This window comes from Convolutriloba macropyga, chromosome 5, assembly GCF_964194025.1.
Source record: "Convolutriloba macropyga chromosome 5, txConMacr16.3, whole genome shotgun sequence".
In the NCBI taxonomy this organism is placed as follows: Eukaryota; Metazoa; Xenacoelomorpha; order Acoela; family Convolutidae; genus Convolutriloba; species Convolutriloba macropyga.
This window is the reverse complement of record NC_134472.1, coordinates 24,817,059-24,841,422: the sequence shown is the minus strand read 5'-3', so window position 1 is coordinate 24,841,422 and position 24,364 is coordinate 24,817,059. Positions and strand designations below refer to the sequence as shown.

Sequence of the window (24,364 nt, the reverse complement as noted above, 5' to 3'; positions counted from 1 at the left end):
CCATGTATTTTTGAACGCAAAACGCCCCCCTCGTGCGTTCATCTTCGGTCCGGACATACTTGATTCCGTCCGGGTCCTCAGCCTGGGTAGATCTTAACTAGGGGATCTGTATCCGTATTCATGTGTTTGGTTGTCTGTGTTAGAAATTAACAGCTTGCAATAAAGATTTTGAAACTTAAATCAGATATTAAATCAGTTGTAAAAACGGCTTCAACATGGGTTGCAAAAATCATATCATGCTTCGATTTAAACTGCACTGGTATGAAACACATTGTTTTTACCGCCAAACTTGAAGTCGCATCTCAATTTAGATCTCACAGACATACAATCTTAATCAATGAAAACTAATTTCAATCCATTATACATCTCAAAGACTAAACCGTTATTGATCTGATTATCGATTACGTTCATAATGGCCGAATCAAACAAACAGCGGAGAGCTGGAATGGAGAGTGCGGATTTCAGCAAAACTTATGACGAAATCATGTCCCATGAAAGGTCATTCGTGGCCTCCAAAACTCTCGACAGACTAGAGGCTCAAGACGCATTCAGGTATATTTAACATTTTGCAAAATTACTATTTCTATAGTCATCCGGCACCAATTTGTATTTTTCGATTCTCAAAACTTCTATTTTTTTGTTCTTCATCCCTTTAAACAATGGTAACAACAAAAATTAAATTCAACGACCACAAAAAAGAACTAATGTATTTAATCAACAAAGATTTAAAACGGAGAATACACATTTGAAACACTTCGTAAAGTTTGATGGTAGAATTTCGGTACGGGTTTCAGCTCTAAAATTTAGCCTCTACAAGAATCCTGCGTTTGTTATAGGGTCTATAAATTTTGTATGTAAAAATCATTTTAATGATTCCAAAAAAATTTGGAACTTTGCAAAGTTTTGACAAATTTTCTGATAAAAACCCAGACATTTATTTTTCATGAAGAGCGTCCTCAATATAGTTCTTTCTAAACTCACTTAAAAGCTTGTCTCATCTACCATTCATTTAGACAAAATCTTGCAAAATTTCTGAGCATATAAAATACTATAAAGTAAAGCAGAAATTCAGAGTTCAAATCTTTCAATAATATTTTTTTAAAAAACAAACAAGTTATGAATTCTATTTTTTGTTTTCTTCCCAATCTAACTTTTAAAAGCGAACTGTAACCATTCAAAAGTTTTTTTTTTTGCTAGGAAGCAAACAAAAAATAATTTAATAAAATTTAAGATATGGTTTTGTTTTTAAAATATTATTTTCGAAGGGTTTGATGATTTGTAGACACAAATTTTTTTCCGAGTATTTTAATCTTAAATTTTTTTGTTATAACCTAGTTAACTAGTTTTGAACAATACCTGTTGTGCCTCGTTCTCGTATCGAGTAATAAGTTTGAATATTTCTTGAAAGAAAAGGTATATATAATTCAAGACTCAATTTGTAAGGCTTTACTATGTATCGGGACATAGACAAACTCACGAAGAAATTTTCATGATCTATTTACGTATACAAACATGTGTAACAAGCGTATCTCGAACGTACAAGACGATAACATTACATATGATAACACACAAAAAACCATAAGCTCTCTATACGAGAGAAAACCGCATGTTTTTTACTGCATTAGACAACCAGAAGGTCGTCCGCCAAACGTATCTTTGATCTCTAGTTGAAGGTCGAAAAGAGGTCAAAAACCTATTAAGTTTAACCTAAAAACCATACACAAAATTTTATGCGGGCAAAAAGTTTTGACTTTGACGAGATTCGAACCAGCGACCTCTGGGGCGCGGGCCAGAGGTCTTAACCGCTCGGCGAAATGGGCTATAGAACAATCTGTGCGAACGCACATGTTATTTCCTCTCGCTTGAACGCATTTGCATTGGCAACATCCTCCGGCCCCAAAAATGATGATTCTAAGACAGGCATTAGATTAATTACGGGGCGGGATAGGGTGCCGTTTGGTGTTTGCACTTCGGCAGATCGCGCGATTCCATCGTTACCGTAACGCAGACTCGAAACTCTAGCGAGTGGATAGTGGTCCCTTGGGCTGTCGTCATCGACTATCCAGACTAAGTCGCCAGTTTTCAGGATTCCGGTTGGTTGAGTTCTCCATTTGGGGCGGCGGTTCAACGCAGAGACGTACTCTTTTAACCAACGCTTCCAAATCTCATTCGCGTAAGCTTGCGCTCTAGCATACCTCTTACGGTGGTTAAAGTCATCAACCGGAGCGAGTGAAGGCAAACAGGAACTGCGATTTCCAAGGAGGAAGTGGTTCGGCGTCGAGGCGTCGAAGTCGTTAGCGTCGGAACTAACCGGCGTCAGCGGGCGGTTATTCAGCGTCTGTTCGACTAAACAGAAAGTCGTATGAAGTATTTCATCAGTAAGTCGGCGGTTGTCGAGTATGGCGTACAAAGTTCGCTTGAAACTACGCACAAGCCTTTCCCAGACGCCTCCGTGATGCGGCGACGCAGGCGGATTAAATTTCCATTTGATTCCCTTCTGTGCGATTTTTGAAGCTATCAATTTTGCATCCCAATTGAGCAGACATGCCAATAGGTCCTTTTCTGCACCGACAAAGTTCGTCCCATTATCTGACCAGATTACTGATGGCATTCCACGGCGTGCGATGAATCGCTCGATACCCATCACACAGGTGTTTGCATCCATCGAGTGCGCTATCTCAACATGCACAGCACGAGTCGTGAGACATGTGCACAAGAAGCCCCATCTTTTTTCAGATGAGCGGCGTATCGTTACGTTAAAAGGTCCAAAGTAATCTAGACCCACGTTGGTGAAAGGCGGACTCTGAAACCCAAGTCGTTCAGACGGAAGATCAGCCATAATCGGCTGGACGGGTGTTGCATTTCTTTTTCGGCAAAGAACGCAACTCAAGCGAATAGAACGGAGTGTTGAACGAAGTTTCAGGACCGCAAATCTTTGTTTGATAAGTGCACGGAGATAATCGATACCTTTATGGTGATGTTTCAGATGCATGTGGCGTAGGAGCAACAGAACTAATGGATGGCGTCCATCAAGTATTATTGGATGCTTCAAGTCAAAGTCAATTTCGGCGAGTCGTTTAATGCGACCGGTGGACCGTAGTAGGCCACCAGGTCCAATGAACGGCGAGTAAACGGCAATACGGCTTTTCACGATAATTTGTTTTTCTTGAGCAAGCTGTTGTCGCTCAATGGGGAATGACTCAGACTGAATAATTAACTGCAGCTTTTGTTCTGCAGCGCTAAGTTCTTCCGGATCAACTATTTCCTTTCCAGAAGACCGATAGGCAAGATGACGAGGAAGTAATCGCATGCAATACGCAAGAATCCTATGCAGTTTAGGATTTTAGGATACGAACTTGGATTTTAGGATACGAATGTAAATTTTTTTGTTATAACCTAGTTAACTAGTTTTGAACAATACCTGTTGTGCCTCGTTCTCGTATCGAGTAATAAGTTTGAATATTTCTTGAAAGAAAAGGTATATATAATTCAAGACTCAATTTGTAAGGCTTTACTATGTATCGGGACATAGACAAACTCACGAAGAAATTTTCATGATCTATTTACGTATAGAAACATGTGTAACAAGCGTATCTCGAACGTACAAGACGATAACATTACATATGATAACACACAAAAAACCATAAGCTCTCTATACGAGAGAAAACCGCATGTTTTTTACTGCATTAGACAACCAGAAGGTCGTCCGCCAAACGTATCTTTGATCTCTAGTTGAAGGTCGAAAAGAGGTCAAAAACCTATTAAGTTTAACCTAAAAACCATACACAAAATTTTATGCGGGCAAAAAGTTTTGACTTTGACGGGATTCGAACCAGCGACCTCTGGGGCGCGGGCCAGAGGTCTTAACCGCTCGGCGAAATGGGCTATAGAACAATCTGTGCGAACGCACATGTTATTTCCTCTCGCTTGAACGCATTTGCATTGGCAACATCCTCCGGCCCCAAAAATGATGATTCTAAGACAGGCATTAGATTAATTACGGGGCGGGATAGGGTGCCGTTTGGTATTTGCACTTCGGCAGATCGCGCGATTCCATCGTTACCGTAACGCAGACTCGAAACTCTAGCGAGTGGATAGTGGTCCCTTGGGCTGTCGTCATCGACTATCCAGACTAAGTCGCCAGTTTTCAGGATTCCGGTTGGTTGAGTTCTCCATTTGGGGCGGCGGTTCAACGCAGAGACGTACTCTTTTAACCAACGCTTCCAAATCTCATTCGCGTAAGCTTGCGCTCTAGCATACCTCTTACGGTGGTTAAAGTCATCAACCGGAGCGAGTGAAGGCAAACAGGAACTGCGATTTCCAAGGAGGAAGTGGTTCGGCGTCGAGGCGTCGAAGTCGTTAGCGTCGGAACTAACCGGCGTCAGCGGGCGGTTATTCAGCGTCTGTTCGACTAAACAGAAAGTCGTATGAAGTATTTCATCAGTAAGTCGGCGGTTGTCGAGTATGGCGTACAAAGTTCGCTTGAAACTACGCACAAGCCTTTCCCAGACGCCTCCGTGATGCGGCGACGCAGGCGGATTAAATTTCCATTTGATTCCCTTCTGTGCGATTTTTGAAGCTATCAATTTTGCATCCCAATTGAGCAGACATGCCAATAGGTCCTTTTCTGCACCGACAAAGTTCGTCCCATTATCTGACCAGATTACTGATGGCATTCCACGGCGTGCGATGAATCGCTCGATACCCATCACACAGGTGTTTGCATCCATCGAGTGCGCTATCTCAACATGCACAGCACGAGTCGTGAGACATGTGCACAAGAAGCCCCATCTTTTTTCAGATGAGCGGCGTATCGTTACGTTAAAAGGTCCAAAGTAATCTAGACCCACGTTGGTGAAAGGCGGACTCTGAAACCCAAGTCGTTCAGACGGAAGATCAGCCATAATCGGCTGGACGGGTGTTGCATTTCTTTTTCGGCAAAGAACGCAACTCAAGCGAATAGAACGGAGTGTTGAACGAAGTTTCAGGACCGCAAATCTTTGTTTGATAAGTGCACGGAGATAATCGATACCTTTATGGTGATGTTTCAGATGCATGTGGCGTAGGAACAACAGAACTAATGGATGGCGTCCATCAAGTATTATTGGATGCTTCAAGTCAAAGTCAATTTCGGCGAGTCGTTTAATGCGACCGGTGGACCGTAGTAGGCCACCAGGTCCAATGAACGGCGAGTAAACGGCAATACGGCTTTTCACGATAATTTGTTTTTCTTGAGCAAGCTGTTGTCGCTCAATGGGGAATGACTCAGACTGAATAATTAACTGCAGCTTTTGTTCTGCAGCGCTAAGTTCTTCCGGATCAACTATTTCCTTTCCAGAAGACCGATAGGCAAGATGACGAGGAAGTAATCGCATGCAATACGCAAGAATCCTATGCAGTTTAGGATTTTAGGATACGAACTGAACTTACGGAACGGAAGGCTAAAGTCACTTTTGAAAACGTCGGTTATCAAAGTGGAAGTCTTCTCTGAAGAGGATGCTTCAGTTGAATGACTCTTCAATTTGATGTTTTTGACTACATAAGTATTCGGCTGGAACGGGAAATCGCACGTTCGGAGAAACTGGGGACCATGCAACCAACTGCTTTTTTGGAGCGCTTCAGAAGACATTCCTCTGGTACCTGCGTCGGCTGGATTAGCATGAGATGCAACATGATGCCATTGATCAACACTTGTCCCTTCAAGAATCTCCGAGACGCGGTTTGCGACAAATATCGGTTGCTTGTCCAGTGAGTTCAACCATTGGAGGACAGTAGTGCTATCTGTCCACATAAACGTGTTTTGAACAGGTACGGTAAGTGCTTTGCATATTTCTTCTCTCAATCGGGCTGCGAGCAAAGCTGCCTGTAGTTCAAGCTTCGGCACGGTGAGTGTCTTCATTGGGGCGACACGTGCTTTTCCAATCACGAATGCAACTCGGTACGTTTATTTTCAGATGTTGGACTGACAAGTGCACGCAAGAACGCAACTGAGCTAAAAACTTCCTGAGAACTATCTCCGAATACGTGCAATTCGAGGTGTTCAAAAGGACCGGAAAAATAGCAGCGAGGTATGGTTAACAAAGCCAGCGTTGGTAACTCAGAACTCCAGGAGGAGAATTGATCAATCATTTCATTGGGGAGTCTTTTATCCCAGCTCTGACCATGTAAACGCCAGACATTTTTCAGGAGAAGTCGTGCTGTGACGGTAAAAGGAGCAACTAAGCCAATGGGATCGAATACTTTGGCTACTAAACTCAAAACCAACCTTTGCGTGACAGCTTTACTGCAATCACAAGAAGGGCCGCGACTTACTACTAGAGTGTCTCTGGTATGATCCCATTTTAATCCCAAAACATGGGAGGATGACTCTTCCATTGATGCACCAATGACTTTCGGAACAGACTCAACTGATTGATCTTCAAGCTCTTCTAGTAAACCTGGCAGGTTACTAATGAACTTAGTTAGTTTGAAACCACCCTTACTAAGTAATTTGACCAAGTCTCGTGACCGCTTGAGCGCCTCATCAGGAGATTCCATTGAGTCCAGGTAATCATCCATATAGAATTTTTCATGAACTGCCTTTGCTGCGTCTGGATACTCTTTTTCATGATCTCGTGCTGTTCGCTGCAACGCGTAATTTGAGCAAGTTGGCGAGTCTTTTGCGCCGAAGATGTGTCGAGTGTACTGATACACCTCAACGGTCTTTGAGGGGTCCTCCCGCCACAAAAAACGGAGAGGTGGTTGATCAGATGGCAACACACCTACCTGCAGGAACATTCCCTCGATGTCAGCGGATACAGCAATTTGATGCTGACGGAATCTGATCAGCGTGTGAATCAATTTCTGTAGAAGATCTGGACCAGTTAGCAGCACTTTGTTCAAAGAAACTCCTTGAAACTTGGAGGCACCATTGAGGACCCTTCGCACCTTCCCAGGTTTGTTTGGGTTCATGACCGGACGATGCGGCAAATACCATTTCCTGCCGAGTTGATGCTCAGTTTCCTCACCGGTTTGCACTTTAACAACATACTTTTTACTCAAATCTTCTCGTATTGTTTGTGCGTAGCGTTCGCGTAAGTTGGGATCTTTACTAAGTCTCTTCTCTAAGGACTTCAGCTGGACCAATGCAGAAAAATAATTGTTGGGAAATTTGACTTCATTGGAAGACCACAACATACCAACGAAGTAACGACCTTTCTCGTGTACGGTTGACTAATCGAGGGTTTCGACGGCTCGACGGTCGGACGCTGAGCGCGAATTCACTTGCTTAACAGCCCCGGATGATTCCATGTCAGACCACGACTTGAATTTTGTCGCCAACTCAGAGTCATGTTCAACTACCGCTTTAAAACTTGTCGAGATTAGACCGGACGCTGACGGTATTGGACCACTTAGTACCCATCCTAACGGTAAACGAACGGCAAAGGGTGAGGATTTCGAGTCGGTTTCGAAATACTCGAGCGGGCGGATGGCGTGGTACGCGTCTTGACCAAGTATCATCTCTACGTTCGCGTAACCATAACTCTTTGGAGATAACACACTCAAATGAGGATATTTATCTTGCAGGGTAACGATATCAATTTTTTCAGACCCAACGCGAAGGTTTTCTTTCACGTACGTCAACAACTCGAACGGAGAACAGGTATTCTCACCAATTCGGGTCACTTTAACCTGAACAGCTTCAGTGTTGATTGTCTCTTGCGTATTGATACCGTTCACCGTCAAATTGAACGGTGTTCCTCTCAAATGGAGACGTTTCGCGAGTTCACTGGAGATCCAGGAGTGACTGCATGCTGTATCGCAGAGAACAAGTGCTCGTGCGCACTTCTGTGACTGTCCCTCTTTATCGACTTCGAGGACCTGCAAAAGACCCTTGACATCAGTGATCGATGTGCTGCTTGTTCCGTGAGTACTTGCATCGTCTACAGCGGTTGTTGACGTTTTTGTTCAGTTGACTTTTGGTAGTGATGCATCAGCAGATTTGTTTCGGCCGCTTGCTGGGAAAATCCTCTCAGCACCATGCAGCAAGATGTTATGGGTACTGCGACAGCCCTTGCGATTACATTTGCGCTGATTCGGACACGTACGAAACGAATGCTTACCATTCAAGCACTAAAAGCAGAGTTGGTTCTCTGCGGCTATTTTAGCAGGCTGCGTCGGAGTTTTTTCCTTAAAAGTCTGACATCGCCAAATCGGATGTTGTGATTTACAAAGTACGCAAGGTGCGTGATCATTCTTTGAACTTTGAGACTGCCTATTAACACTATATGACTTCGAGTTGGACGCGAATACTTTCGAAGACACTTTGGTCTTTACTGCACCATTGCTGTTGGTGTCTTCTGGTTTGCTTCTGAAAGAAGTGGTTTTCATGCGATCATGACCCTCCGCTCTTTCTTTCAACCAGTCGTTGAAATCCAACATTGTAGGGCGAATCAGGTCTCTTTTCACAGTGTGCAGTGACCATGATTCCTTCAAATTTGGTGGCAATTTCTGAACTGCCTGATTCAAGAGTGATGAACTCTGAAGATCTGCATCATAGGACAAAGACCTGAAGACGCCAACAAGACTAGAGACAGTTGTGGAAAAATGGATGATTTGATCAGAGCTGTGCATCTTAATTGAAGGGTAGTTTGCCAATTTGTCAAGGTGAGCAGTGACAACTGCTTGGGGTTGTCCGAACTTTCGCTCAAGTGTTTTCAGTGCATCTCTGTACATTTTTCCACAATAAGCGAATTCTGCAATGGCGAATTCTGAAATCTTTGGCTTTACCTACTACGAGAGTTTTCAAATATGTCAACTTGAGGTCATCAGTTAGGGCCTGCGAATCAATAGCGCTCTTAAATTGGCCGTAGCATTCATGCCACTGCAAGGGATTACCAGTAAACTTAGCTAGGTTCCAATCTGGTAAGAGATCCTTCTTGTTGAGAGTAAGAAGTTCAGCTAGGTCTTTCACTGTAACCGTACTCGGTGCTTGATGCATTGCGGGGTTAATCATTGGAGGAGGAAACGGGTAATACGGGAGTGTCGGCATCGCGTAGCCCGGGGCAGACGCTGGAGAAAGTACCTGCGCAGATACACTCGTGCTCGAGATCGTATTTTGGTAGTATGTTGTACCGCCAACTGTGGCGGCCGAAACCGGTACACTTGTGTTCACATTTACGGATGTGCTTTGAGACAAATTTGGGGGACAATTTACGGTAGCGGTAGACGGGTTTACACTGGCCAACTTCCATGAGGCTTAGTTTGGGACATAATGACTGAAGGGTACTGATGCTTGAGGACGGTTTCGGGATATGATATCCCCATTAGGTATATTGAACGACAAGTTCTGCGTTAAGTTATGTACGGATTGCGCAGCATTTTGACTTGGATAAGAAGTGTAAATCGGTGTTGTTAAATTCAGAACGGGTGCTGTGTTCAACAAATCAGCAGTCGAGGGCACAGTTACTGTGCTACTATCGACGACGTTGTTCGAAGGTGGCACGAAAAAATTTTGTGAATAAGCCAGTAAACTACGATAGTATGTGGCTTCTTGCTCTGCGTTTGTGTTCCAAACATGCGTTGATGTGTTAATCAAGGGATCTGTCAAATGGTTTGTGTTTGTGTTCAAGTTGAATGGATATTCAACATTAGGTAATCGGCCGCTTTCAGGCGCTCGATCAACAAGTTCGCCTGCAAGTGAACTCTCTCTCGGTTCGTTCGATCGGGGGAACGGGAATGAAGCTTTTCCGTTTTCTATGCCAGTTTCGTTAACTTCAAAGGAAGATTGCTGAATGAGAGGCGGTAATTGACTATCACGGTCTGCAGTCTGGGCTGGATCTGATGACGGTTCCTTGTTGTGACCTGATTTCGTTCGGTGCTCCTGATTTTGACCGGAACTCGTTTGAACTGTCTTATCTGGAGCAGTGAGCGTGTTTTCATTGTCAGCAGACTCAAGCCATTCATTTACAAGGTCGTCATTCTTCATTGAATGGTAGCTACCACGTCTTGATTCTTTGTCTGCCGTACTCTTGCTAAACAACGATTCAGTATCCATGAGATCAATTTCTTGCATTTTTGCCTCAATGAGTCGTTTACGGTTTTCTTCCTGCATTTTCTCAAGATCATTTTGGCGTTTCTTAGCGAAGAGTTCCATGTCATGTTTTCTTTCGGCCAATTATCGCTCCCTTAGAGCCATCTCAATATCATATTCTTTTTCGGCAATTCGCGCTGCGGCTTTGTTCTCCTCTTCTATTTCCTCGCGTCTGAGTTTAGCCAAAAGTAGTTCTTTTCTACGCAGTGTGGAAGCATTTGATGCTGTTCTGCATGTGGAAGTCTTTTTGGAATGGTGAGACAACTTGCTAGAACTATCAGTATCTAGGACTGAGTCTATGTATTTTCGAGCGGTTTTCATGTAATCATCATGCCTTTTGTTAACAGTTTCTAGCCATTCCTCAACTTCTGCTTTATTTTTCTCTGCCTGCTCAGTTTTCGCGGCGAGTGCTAGTAATTGATCATTTTTAGAGATGGCACTCATTAAGAGATCTTTGCACCTAGTTACTAGCCTCTCTACTTTTACGCGTCTGGCGCGTTCCTGAATTGCGTCATCGATACTCTCATAGGCTGTGCAAAGCTCTCTCTCAATTTTTGTTGTTGCGTCATGCAACTTAAGAACTCGCTCTCCAATAGATTTTGACATGCTGATTTATTACGGGTTTGTTTTTGAAAGGATTTGGGGAAAATGGTCTCAACGCTTGAACGTACACAATTGAAACAAAAATACAAAAGGGGTTAACACTAAAGAAGTCAGGCCAAGTCGTGGAGCAGGAACGAAGCACGGGTTGTAAAGGCGGACAAGTAGTACGGTATCGAAAAATGGAGCTGGAAACGCACGGCGGTTGAGACGTAACCGAGCGCAGCGGACGTCTGAGTCTCAAAACGCTCTTGAGTCTCGTAACCCCTATAGTTAGAACCGAGGACACAATAACTCAAAAGCTTTTGAGACCCAGAAAACGGGGGACGGCGAGTGAAACATGCAACGTGCGAAACGAGGTGACGAAGCCGAACGATTTAAGTGCGACCGGCGGAAACGGAAAAGCAAAGGCGGGAAAAGGAACGAAAGCAAGCTCTGGATGAGCGGAAGCGAAAAGCGAGCGGTTAAACGCACGGACGACGCGCAACGAAGACGAGACACGGCGGAACGACTAGGTATCACAACTAACTAGCTTAATAACCACTGTAAGCTAAACTTAGGTCACAAAACCAGAAAGACGTAAACCTAGTTAGAAATCGACGCGGCTGCGGCTTCAGCGGCGAGTTTTTTATTCTTTTTCGCTCTACGGCGTAGCCTATTGAGCTTACTATGGCGAGTTTTCTTAAGCAAGCAACGAAGTGAATTCTGATGTGTTAATACTAATGTAAGTGACTTTATTTCAAGATGATGTTTCTGATGCAATTGATAGTACTCTTTAATCAAGTTCTGATCCTTTTGCTTGCGCTTCGATACTAAATCAGTGATCACATGAAGAGTCACTATGCTTGTTTGGTTAAGAAAACCAAAGATGTTTGGTGCGCCGTTTCGTGGACAATAAACAATTGCTTTCAAACGGTCTTGATAATGTTCTAATACGGTAGCAAGTTCCGGCAACGCAAGTTCGCGGTAGTTATTCGTTCTATGCGATGTTAACGAATTATTTATGGCGTCGTGCCAGATGATTATATCACTTTTGTGCCGGAAAACGTTATCCAACTGATATTGTACCGTTTTTCTATAGTTAACAGCGAAAGGATTCCAGCTTAAACCGGGAAGTGAAAATACAGTGCTTGTATACCGATTTTGACTGTTTTTTGGTAGACTATTTATGGCGTGGAACAACGAACTAGTAACCAAAATGAATACCATAGGCTCACATCAACGTGTATTTACTGTATGGGGACAAAAACTACGAACCTTTCCTGTTTTTTGATGTTTTTTGAGATTTTTTCTCAAAAAATGGTAATATCGACAATTTTCAAAAATTTGGTCAAAATTCAAATTGTTTGTTGAATACTTGTATTATAGTGTTACCCCAGCTATACTGAACAATAATTTACCAGTTTCTCAAAAATTTGACCAAATTTTTGATTTTTCAAATTTTCGACCCAAAAATTGCAAAAAAATTCGATAAATTTATCGAATTTTATTGAAAGCTGGTTTTTCAAGTTCCCACCCCTCAGACACGTTTGGCTAATATCAAATTATTGCCCAAATATAAAGTTCAAGTTTTTCGACTAAAACCAGTTTTTTGTCAGTTGTCGGGTTTTTTGTCTATTTTGACGCTATATCATCAATTTCTGTCGTATCCCAGTTTTTTCATTTAAAATGTTTCGATCTTACAGTTTTTCTGACGTTTCGCCCTCGAAATCCTCAGTACATTCACTTTTGGGTTTCCAGAAGCCTCGCTCAATGTGCTTCGGTCATCAGTTTCACTCCTAGCGTTGGTGACCAAAACCACACTTCTCTCTCTTTGAGGAGTCCGGAAATCGGCTGTGAAATGATTCTGGTTTGTTATCACTGTTGGTGGACCAAATGTTGTGCCTCGTTCTCGTATTGAGTAATAAGTTTGAATATTTCTTGAAAGAAAAGGTATATAAAATTCAAGACTCAATTTGTAAGGCTTTACTATGTATCGGGACATAGACAAACTCACGAAGAATTTTTCATGATCTATTTACGTATAGAAACATGTGTAACAAGCGTATCTCGAACGTACAAGACGATAAAATTACATATGATAACACACGAAAAACCATAAGCTCTCTATACGAGAGAAAACCGCATGTTTTTTTTACTGCATTAGACAACCAGAAGGTCGTCCACCAAACGTATCTTTGATCTCTAGTTGAAGGTCGAAAAGTGGTCAAAAACCTATTAAGTTTAACCTAAAAACCATACACAAAATTTTATGGGGGCAAAAAGTTTTAACTTTGACGGGATTCGAACCAGCGAACTCTGGGGCGCGGGCCAGAGGTCTTAACCGCTCGGCGAAATGGGCTATAGAACAATCTGTGCGAACGCACATGTTATTTCCTCTCGCTTGAACGCATTTGCATTGGCAACAATACCGAAAAGAACAACAAGGCAATACCGATTTCACTGAGAACTAATTTTAAAAACTGCACAATTTTGACTCAAACTTTCAAATCCATATGTCTATTTTTATTAATTTTAATCTCAGTTATTTTTTTGTAAATTTATACCTTCGTTGGTCGCAATTCTTATAAAATGAGCGTTTCACTTATTAACCTGGCCCACTACAGTGGTGGAGAAACTATTTACTCAATTGTGTTTTTTGTTCAGTGTGTTTACGCTGATCAATAAATTGATCGTACAGGATAGTTATTGGTATAATAATAAAGCTTGCCAGGCGTAGAAATTCGAAATGAGGATTTTTTTTTGAATTTTGCTTTTTCCGAGGAGCTACGAAGGTTTAAAAATTTGTGAACATTAGCCTAACTTCTTTTGCATTGTTCAATTTTTTTCGTAAATTTCGATAAATTTTCGTGAACTGCTTAAATTTTGATAAATTTTTGCTAAAGATAGTCTAATTAATTTTACGTTCAGTGATAGAAGAGAGCCGGTGAAACGTTTTAGCCAACAGTTTTGGCAAAATTTCTTGCTAAGTTTCTGAAAATTGATTTTTTTTCATTTTTCTTTTCATGAAAAATGGCATCAAATATGCTTATTTAACCCCCTTTGTCCAGTGTCACCAATGATTCTGACATAAAAACTGCTGACACAATCATCTCTTACTCAGATACGAGCTAATTAAGACTCCGGTTCCAAGAAAAATTTCCGCAAATAACATTTTTGCGGTCTTTCGCTTATGTACAACAAAATTTATAAACGCTTGGTTCATTTTTGATACAATAAAATTTTCGATTGTCAAAAAAAATTAACTGAATATTTTTGAACAAATGTGTTCTCAACAACCGCACAGCGATAACACGGTCAATTTGGGTCTTATTGTTGAGTGTCCGAATGAAAAAGGTTCTTATTGTCTTTTTGAAATTTCTATGCATTTTTCATCCCAATATCAATACATGGAACATGGCCCATTATGGCCCATTGAAACAGTATTGTGTTTAATGAGTAAAGATCAAGATTTTTATGGCTCCGACAAAAATTTTTCGTTAATTTTTCACAGAATTCCTGTGATTTGCCAGTATTTGATATTCTTTTGGTAGTCTTGTGACTGAGTCTACCCTAATCAATAATTTAATCAATTTTCAATGGAGCTATTAAAGCATCATTTTAAATTTCCAGTTGACACAATGCACATAAATATAACTCGATAGGTAACCAAAATTAATCATTTATTTTAATATAATGACATTTTGTTCGTTCGAAAGAGTTGTTTTTGTAACAATTGGTATATTTTTGTTTTAATGGAGACCAAACAATAGCAGGAGTAATTTTGGTCCAGTTGTGGAATTTTTTCATTGAAAATGTATTCGGTTTCCAACAGGGCGTATATATTCTGTGTGAAATATTTTCGCCATTTTTTTTTATTAGTTAAAGAGCAAAGCGATTCCAAATCAAAACCCACCTATCGACCAGTCAAACTTACATTAAAAGGAGTCAAATAAATACATATAATAATATCAGTGAAAAGCTTATTGTTTTTTCGCATCAACACTGTGTACATAAAATCGCTCAGGAAAATTAAATTTCGGTCTGCATTCAGTTTTAATATGCAGTCTTTTTACTTAGTTTTAATAATTACATGAAAATTAGTTCCCTGGCAATTTGAAAAATTATTTTTTTAGTTGAAAGCTTACGATTGTAATGTCTCCATAGTCTAAAAAATTTGTTTTAAAAAATGACTTCTTGCGATCTGCCACTTTCAAAAATACTATATCTTTCAGCGTAGTTTCATTAAAGAGAGGTCGCTTTTTTTCAGTGGACACATATTGTAGCCTTAATGTTGTTTTATCTTTTAAGTGATTGTTTTTTTGGCGTTGATACTAGGAACAATTATAACTAATCAAAATTTTTTGACACTTTCCAAATTTTGATGTTTTCTTTTGCTTTTTTTCCTATCCTCACATTAATGGCATGTTCATGACAATTCGCATATCACATCGATGGCTTAAACAAAATGCGCAACTGATAATTTTCAAAATCTGAAATTTATAGATTTTGATCTCATGGGCTTCGAAATTGTCTCTTCGCATAATTGGGATGACTTTTTTGTTTTACCTCTTTTTGTTGTTTTTTAGTCGTATGAGGTTTTGCATGAAGACAGGTCTCATATGTTTTGCATAAAGGAATAAATGAAGCCATCGAAGGGTTTAATTTGATAGCTGATTGCTTTCACGACTTTGAGTTAAATCGTTTTCAAAAACTGTTAACGTTTTTTCTAACTTTAACTTCTATGTTTTCTGTCTAATTGTTAATTATTCTATTTTAAGACAGGTCCCATAGTGCTTTTTGGTAAAAATTGAAGTTGGCTTTGTCATTGAAACAAGCAAAGAAAAATTCCACAAACGAAATAGAAGAATTAGCCAGCAGAGCTAAGAGTCTATGTTTGCAAGGTCAATTTAGTCGCGCCGCTAAATCATCTGAGGGACTTGCACCTAATAGCAAAGCTACTCTGAAAGCACTAGAAGAGCTACATCCCAAAGAAGTGAATCGAACCTTGCTCCAAACTGATAATGTTGCATCAAGTGCTAATCAATTTAGCGATAACATAGTTTATGAACAATTGAAAACGTCCAGCAAGTACACTGCAGCTGGTCCTTCCAAGATGTATCTAGAGCATCTATTGCACGCACTAGAGTGTTCTGTTCCCGACCACTCTGAATCCGCCCCTAAAGCAATAACAAGGTTTGTAAATACTGGAAGCAGGGGTAATTTCCCTTCATATGTTTCAAAAGCATTCTGCATCGCATCACTCAACGCTCTATCCAAAAAAAGGAGGAGTACGTCCAATAGCTGTCAGTGAAATCCTTAGGCGCCTTATTGCTAAATGATTAGCGAAGGAAGCAAAATCAGAAGCAATTGAGTTGTTCGATTCCATTCAGCTAGTAATTGGAGTCAGCGGAGGTGTGGAGGCAATTATCCACTCTTCAAAAATCACTTCGAACAGATCCTCAACGCTGACTCTAAGGATGGAATGCTTCAGATTTATTTCCGAAAGGCCTTTAATTCGGTTAAGCGTTCACACTTACTGCAAGCAGCATGCAATTTCATACCAGGTATTGCAGCCTTCTTACATCTTTGCTAATCTCAGCCTGTTCCACTACTGTATAATAACGCAAGTGTTCAACGTGAATCGGGTGTTCGACAAGTTCTCTTTTCGTTGACGTTATGGCCTGTTATAGAAAAAATAAGAGAACCCGTTCCAAATCTTATCCAGCACACTTGTTACTTGGACGATGGTTTCGTTGCAGGCTCCGAAGATTAAATCCGAACTACGCTCAATATCTGAGCCAATGAAGGTCCAAAAAGGTGTCCGTATTTGAGGAAAGACAAGTGCGAACTCTGGTCAATCGTAGATCTACCCTCAGTTGATCGAGAATTTACAAGAAATACGGGCAACAGTTTTAAAGTACTAGATTCCGCAGTCGGATCACCAGAATTTGTTTCCTCATACTTGAGAAAACGAGTTCATAAGGTTGTGTCGCTCTTCGAAATTTTGAAAAAAATCTGGATGATCCTCAGTGTGCTCTCGGCATACTTCTTTATTGCTTAGGGGCTCCAATATTAGTCTACTCTCTACGCATTAACACGCCGACAAGAGATCTGATCGATGTTCGATTCCAGCGAACGGGATGCGTTAGATCAAATAATAGGTACTGTCACCTGTGACAATTCATGGAAGCAATCAACCTTGCCAATAAACATTTCTGGCCTCGGAGTGCGACAGTCGCAAGAGCAATACAGAGCCGCATATGTGGGCTCAGTGTTACCTTCTGATGACCTGGTTCAGAAAAATACAAACCAGTGCGCTTCAGATAGTAGAGTTTTTAAAGAACTCTTTACAAGCCTTGAACCTTTCAACTTGAATTCCTAATCACAAAAGAAAATTCAAGATACCGTAGATACTGAAAAATTTCTACAGGGAGAAAGCAAGACTGCAATCACTCTGTTTTCCACAATCTGGCGCATGGCTTGCGGCACCTCCAGTTCCTGCCTTAGGTCTCCATCTCAGTCCCAGTGAATTTCAAATTAGTGTCAAGTACAGACTAGGGATTGCAGTTTATGTAGATGAAAGAAAATGCCCTTACTGCAGGTCTGTGACCCTTGACATTTTTGGTGACCACGCCGTCATCTTTCACGGAAGAGCGGATGCTACTTCTCGGCACGACAGGATTCGTGACCGTATTGCATCTGCATTCTCAGCAGCTAGCTTGTCCCAAGTCATCGAAAAACGGAACCTTATAGCTGGAAACGCTCGCCCTGGCGACATATTTCTGCCTTCATGGAAATCAGGTCGTCCAGCTGCTCTAGACGTTACCGTAACTTCTCCACTGCAACCAAACATTACAAATCATGCGGCAGAGAAGTCTGGTTACGCGATTCAAGCAGCCGAAGAGCGAAAGTATGCACAACACGAAAATAGTTGCTCTGAGCAAGGAATTTCGTTTGTTGATCTTGCTGTTGAGTCATTGAGTGTTCTGTCAGTTACTCTCAAGAAAGCGTTAAAGCGCATAGCTCTGTTGACTGACAGCAGGAATTATCGGTCGCAAGGATATTCTATCGCTTTTGATAGATATGCTCAGTCGGTTTTCGTTGTGATTTTACGAGGATCGGCTATAATGTTGCTTGCACGAGTCCCGTAGCCCCAAATTTGCAATATTTTTGGGCAAATTCTGTTTTGGGAAAATATTGTGAAATCCGAGAAGAGTGGAGTCATTTTAGAGGTGTCACCCAATGAGAGGCGACCTTCGTTTTTGTAAATATTGTCTCTCCCAACGAGCGGGGAGAACTGAAATAATTATCAAGAGTTCAATGAAGATTGAAAAGAGAAGAATTCTGAAATTTAAGGAGAACAGGACTAATGTTATAGAGAGCGATTGAGAAGAATGAAGAATTCTTCAACAAAACAAACACTCCCATATTTGAACTTTTAATGAGAAAAAACTTCTGATTCCGAATCAAAGTTTGATAACAAAGATTTGTATGAATGTTTAATGAACAAAAATAAAGGATTAAGGAAAAACGTTATTGTGATAACCAATTTGAAATATTTCTCATGGAAAAAAATAATTTAATTCTTATGTGATTCTGTTTTGGCTTTTCCTTTAGGTCTTGTCACTTACGCTTTTTAATGGCCTTTCTAATGAGTTATTGTTTCATTTGTATAGTGGTTAGAGCTAAAGCTATTGTTTAAATGGATAAACTTTGAAGATTTTTATCTCTTCCTCATTTGGTGGACAATTAAGTGAACCACGTGATTGAGCGGGGTCTTTAATTTGAGAGGCAAAGCACGCTTTTTGTTTTTTTTTCACTTTACTTTCAAAACTGTTTTTGCTCTTTTGATCCGTTGTAATTGAATTCTTGGCTGCTAATCATTGCCTTTTTTCTTTCCTTTCTTTTGTTTTGTTCATACTACTTTGACGACCCGGTTTTGAGACGGATTTGCAGACGATGCGCTCTCCTTTAAGATTCTGACAGAATCATGCAAAATCTTCCAATGTAACCATCCTCAATTTACTCGGGAAACCACTATCAACCGTTACAGAAGAACCTAAACATAGTTGAAATTGTGCCTTTCCCATGCAGTACTGAGCTTGCGTCCAAAACTAGTTCCTCGGACAAAATAGTTAAGCAAACTTGAGCATAGAGAAAGTACAGCACAACAAATTTTCTGACATTGCAACCTTAAGTCGTAGGCAAATCAAGCATTGGAGGCTACGGAGAGAATTTTATGGGCAATTTTTTTGTAGAAGTCACTTGCGTTTAAACCCAGCGTTATCTAATATCAATTTGTTTTTCGTAATTTTGACGTTTGCTATCTTTTAACCGGATCTTTTCCGCTTTTAACCCCTCGAGTTTAATCTGTGCACAATATTAGGTACACCTAAACGAATAATGATGCTATTTGATGTCGTGCAACTTGTCATTTGGGGCGCATTAGGTAATTGGTGTCAATAACGCGAGAGGTCCTTTGAATTAATCGGTAACAAATCGTAACGAAAACTGTTCTCAACTCATTATCGATGCTCACCACAGAAACAGTATAATATAGTTTCCGTGATAATAAAAGAAAACATGGTAATTTTTTCCAAGATCTTGTCACTCGTGATGGAGATGATAGACAAGTTTTCCAGAAAACAGGCCGATCAGATCATGTTACCCTGAGGATCGATTCCCGCAAATCTAGTGGAATTCATAATATCTTCCCATAACTCTTCCGATTTTTCAAGAGAAATAGTGTGGAGATAAATATTGGAAGAAACATTATAAAATTGATAAAAATTTTGAAATCTAGAGCATGCCGCTAAAATTGGTGTGGGGAGGGGGTTAATTAAACTTCTCGTAAAATGTATTGGGTTGACTAGTTGGGTCTCTCGTTACAGTGATAAAGTGAGTGGCCAACAAACATCTGAGAATGCTCCTCCTTCTGCAGAGACAGCTCACTCTTCACTAGTGGTCAGATCAATGGGCACTTCAGCTAAGGGATCAGCGACTATTGCAACTGTAACCCTCGCTTCACAACCCAGTCCAATATTCCACAAAGGCGACCCATCCACCCACAGTAATTATTTTACTACTCCCTAATATTTGAGATATTTTTTATCTCGACTTAAAAATGATAATACAACCGAAAAAATGGCAACTAAACATTCGACAAGTGCTAGATTCAAATTTGCCGTGGAAAGACCGATGATTGGCCAAAAATTGTTCATAATTATACTTCCCAGGTTGAGGTCCCAGACTAAAATAAGTCTGTGCTGACCGAAGACGAACGCACAAGGGGGTGGGAGCGGGGAACCCTGCACATAAACGCGCAAAAAACAACATCTGAACGTCTAGAACGGCCTGGACATCTTATTAAGTATAATTTTTGAATTATACAAGTTTTCGGTAAAGTACTCAATAACAAAATTGATTTTCGTCGGGCACCTCAGGCTAGATTTTGGTCGACTTAGAAAAAGACCTCATATTAGTAGTATAAAATTCTGACTACACACTAAAAAAAGTTCAGGTAAAATTACCTGAAAAAACAACTGAATTTACCTGAATCGTTCAGGCAAATTGTTCTCACCTGAACAACACCTGAAAGCACCTGAAATTTACCTGAAATTCACCTGAACTTTTTTTTAGAGTGTAGAACCTCAACGGGGGGGGGGGGGGGGGACGGACAGTTACTGCAGCGTGGCAATCTACAACGGGCTGGGACACACATATATATGTATATATGTATGTATATATGTAAAATAGGGGGGACATTTTACTGCATTTTAAAAAATTCTAATTGTCCCACCCCGTTGTAGATGGCCACGCCGCATAAAGTTCAAATTGTCCCACCCCGTTATAGATTGCCACGCTGCAGTAACTTTTTTTATACTACTCATATTAACTCTAAGTAAGAAACGGGGGGCGTAGATTTAAGGTAATTGTTAAATTTTAACTATTTCATTTCTGCTTATAATAGTTTTTCAGGTGATTCAGCTCAGTTTTTGTCTGATTCCGTTAGCACTCAGTCCGCTTTTATGGCAATAATTCGGAACTGATAGCTCGCAAGAGTTTTGTTTTTCAACAATTCTATTCGGGAACTTGACAAAACGGGCGTTATGGTCATTAAACGTGACTGAGTGCTGACGAAATAAAACAAAAACTGAACTGAATCACCTGACAAACTGTTTTTGTTACCAGAGGGTCAGGGGAAATGTTCTGATGGGACTCCGTTGATCAAGAAATCTTCAGACGAGTATGCTGTGTCTAAAAAGACACCCAAGTATCACGAGAGAGGATACCTCACAGGGTCCAGTCCAATCGAGATTGTGTGTACCAATTGCTATCAACAGGTATCATTTCTTTTAGAAAACAAAAATGATCTTATTTTGGTTCCAGACGTAGTTGAGCACATTCATTTTCATATAGAATTCTTTATCATGTGTTATTCACACAAAACAACGCCTGCCAAAAAACACAAGAAAAAATTTGCCAAATAGTCCTCTTGGTATTTGAATGCCACCTTAAGGTGGTTCTTATACCTCTCCGGTGAGTTTTCCCATTTTAATGAAAAATTAAAATCGTATTTATTGCAAGTTGTTTTGCAGTGAATTGTGGTGTATGAATTTTACACTGTTTTCAGCGAACTTACAAAATTTACCGCATTTCCGACACTCGAAGCGATGAAAAGCGCATGAGCCCGCAGATGGGAAAGACTAAAAATGTCATCAATAGAACATTGATGATATTTGCAGTCTCTTCCTTCTCGACAGGCCAACACGCTATCCATTTTAAATATCAGAAATGTGGACAATAATTGCGTTTAATGTACTTGTGATGTTATGTAGTTTGGTGTGAATATTCATGTATTGTGATGCGCAATCAGCGCTGAAACAAGTTGAAAACAGTGTAATTTAGGCTAGTCAGAGCTGAAATAGGTTTAAAATAGAATGGTTTTAGGTTGACAAGAGTTATACAGTAATGTTAAGTAGGTTGATAATTGCATGATATTAGTTATGAACAGATAAAAATTAGAAGTACATTTTTAATCTAAAATAGAGACTGATCAGTGTATGTTTTGACATGAACAGAATCTGTACAAGTGTAAAAAAGTATATATACAGTTTCTGGATTTATAGGGGTTCAGTACTGCAATGCTCTGGTTGCTCAGCTCTGGTGGTGATAATGGTGTGAAAAACATACATCATGATTCACGCAAAGAAAGAGACATACAACAAATAACCACTTACAGTTTCTCAAAAAATGCAAGACATTCACCAAAGACAGTGAAATTGGCAAAAATATTTTTTACTGTAAATCAAAGCAAATCTGAAATAACGCTTGCTGAAAATATTTCAACCGAAAATGAATAGATATTTATTTGAATAAAAGTTAAGAGCAAAAAATTAATTACTCGAGGTAAAAGGTCATTTCTTGACCCGTATTATAAGCACATCACACAAAAAAAACAATAGCACATTGCAAAAGAAAATCGGTCTGATCCCAGATTGTGTTTCAAGTCTTGATCAGTACTTTTCATGTCATAACATGAACCTCTTGGATTAACAAATCAAGTACTGCTCACATCTTTTTAAAATTTTGAGACTTCTGAAGAGTTCACAGGGAGCACCTGTCAATTTAAAACTTCCTTTTTATTCACGTCAAAAGCCCTTTTTCTCTATGAGCAAAAAAGTGTGTCTTTGGCTGGTATATTTGCGCAATATCAAAAAAAATTCATTCTCTTTTACGCGAAGTTTTTCGAAGTGCCGAGTTTCCTTTTGCTACTGTTTTCACTTTGCAGAGTTCTCTCTGACTTTGACTAAAGACTTGCTAATACTTGAGACTTGATTCGAGACGTGCCAAGTCTAAAAAGTGACACGATCAGAGCTCTGATACCGTTTTGATCCAAGAGTTTCAATTTCACTGAATCAGTACTGATTAAGACTTGAGGTACAGTCTGGGACCAGGTTTCTGTTGATGAAAATTTTACTAAGGAAATTTTATCTTAATTAAATCACTTATTAGATCTTACACGCAGATGATTAAAAAATCACAGCATCGGAGGGATTTAGGCGTTGTTTTTTTGTTTTTATTGTTTGACATTGTCTGATTTTTTCTCAAATTCAACAGCGCTCATGTACATGCGAACCCTATTTTGTTTCAGATAGAGACTGAAGTTGTTCGGGTACCCAAGATGAAAGCTGTGATCTGTTGTTGGGTTCTAATCTGTCTCCTCCTCTGGTGCTTCGCCTTTATCCCTCTCTGTCTAGACAGGTGTCGTGAAGACGTTCACAGATGTCCAGAATGCAAAGTATTCTACAAGAACAAAGACAAATTCAACAGAGCCCAAATTGTGTTCAGGTCCCATTCACCTAAGAACCCAGCATCCGAATCTCCTGGAAACTGATTTGTAATCATACACTGATGAGTGATCCGAGTGTCATAATCACTGATGAGTGTCATAAAAATGCCATGCCTTCTTCATTGCCATTGAAAAATGCTTCAAATTCTCCTTTTTAATAACATTAAAGAGAGCTGATTGCTTTTTGTGGCCGAGTTTTAGTGTTGGTTCATAATGGAAACAAAAGAAGGCGTGGTTTCAACAAATTCAATTAGAATATAGACTTACTCGACAAAAATATATGTATTATTGATTTCGTAAGTTGATGAATTTTACTTACCTTGATTTGAAAGTTTATGTTTTTGTTAAAGTTGATTGGTTTAATTGATACGAGATTTTTGAAATTTATTTAGCTCATAATAACTCTTAGTCAGTTTTGTTTTACTAGTTGAATCGAAAAGAAAAGAGGTATGCATTGCGAATTAACATAAACTGGCGATATCAAAGCCAATCAGAATTTACTATGAAAAATAGCGAAATAAAAGTATTTATTTAACAAAAAAATGATTCTGAACTGAGCTTTTCAGAGAAGGGTTAGCACAAAATTATATAACATGCTTGATCTCAAAAACGCAGTATAGTCTGATCAGAGATCATTTGGTATGACGGGAAAACGCACTTCGAGTGTATGAAAATTTTTCCAGTTAGAAGTATTTGTCTCGTCAGCGATGATGAAAATAAACTTTTGAGAGCAGAAAAAAATCGAGGGTGTTTGAGTCTAATCCGTGGTCAATTCGGTCTGGGACGGTCTGATCAGAGACCATTTTGGTCCGGGAATGTCACTGATCAGAGCTCATTTTGGCCTGGCACCTCAGCCTGGAAATGTTTTTGCGCATTTTATTTTTTTAACACAACATCTGCGGGGAATCTAAGCTTTTCATAGCAACTTGTAAGGAAAAATTCTACATATTTTAACAGAATTCTACATTAGATAACAGACGTTTTGTCACTATAGAACAAAAACTTTCAAACAGAATCACTGAGTCTTTGAAGTGTCTTCTTGTTCATTGTCGTTAGGAAGCTCTTTGAAAATTTTGAGCCAGCCTAACCATACAAAATAGTACATTGATTACAAATTAATCTATCATTTGTTGACATGGTTGATTGTTTGGCACGTATCTACATTGAAAAATGTTTTGAAAAAAAACAGGCTGAAATTTCTTGACCTAAAAAAATTATCAGTTACCTATGTCGTACGTTAATCCATACGTATGGAGTACCTGAACCATTCTATCGTGCGGCCTCGAATAAAAAACAGGACTACCCAGGTTTAGGTCCAGACCCAAATTGAGCTATGATCAGACTATGCAGACTGAAAT

The 24,364-nt window shown here is 39.9% G+C and overlaps 1 protein-coding gene across 1 annotated transcript; it reads left to right on the top strand.

Annotated features, from left to right (window-relative positions):
* The first annotated feature begins 294 nt into the window (after positions 1-294).
* LOC142339897 (uncharacterized) lies at positions 295-23,114 on the top strand. The gene is made up of 4 exons (XM_075390229.1): positions 295-552; positions 19,546-19,724; positions 20,846-20,997; positions 22,809-23,114. The coding sequence occupies exons 1-4, from the start codon at positions 413-415 to the stop codon at positions 23,049-23,051; spliced, it is 714 nt and encodes a 237-aa protein (XP_075246344.1). The 5' UTR covers positions 295-412; the 3' UTR covers positions 23,052-23,114.
* The last annotated feature ends 1,250 nt before the right edge of the window (positions 23,115-24,364 follow it).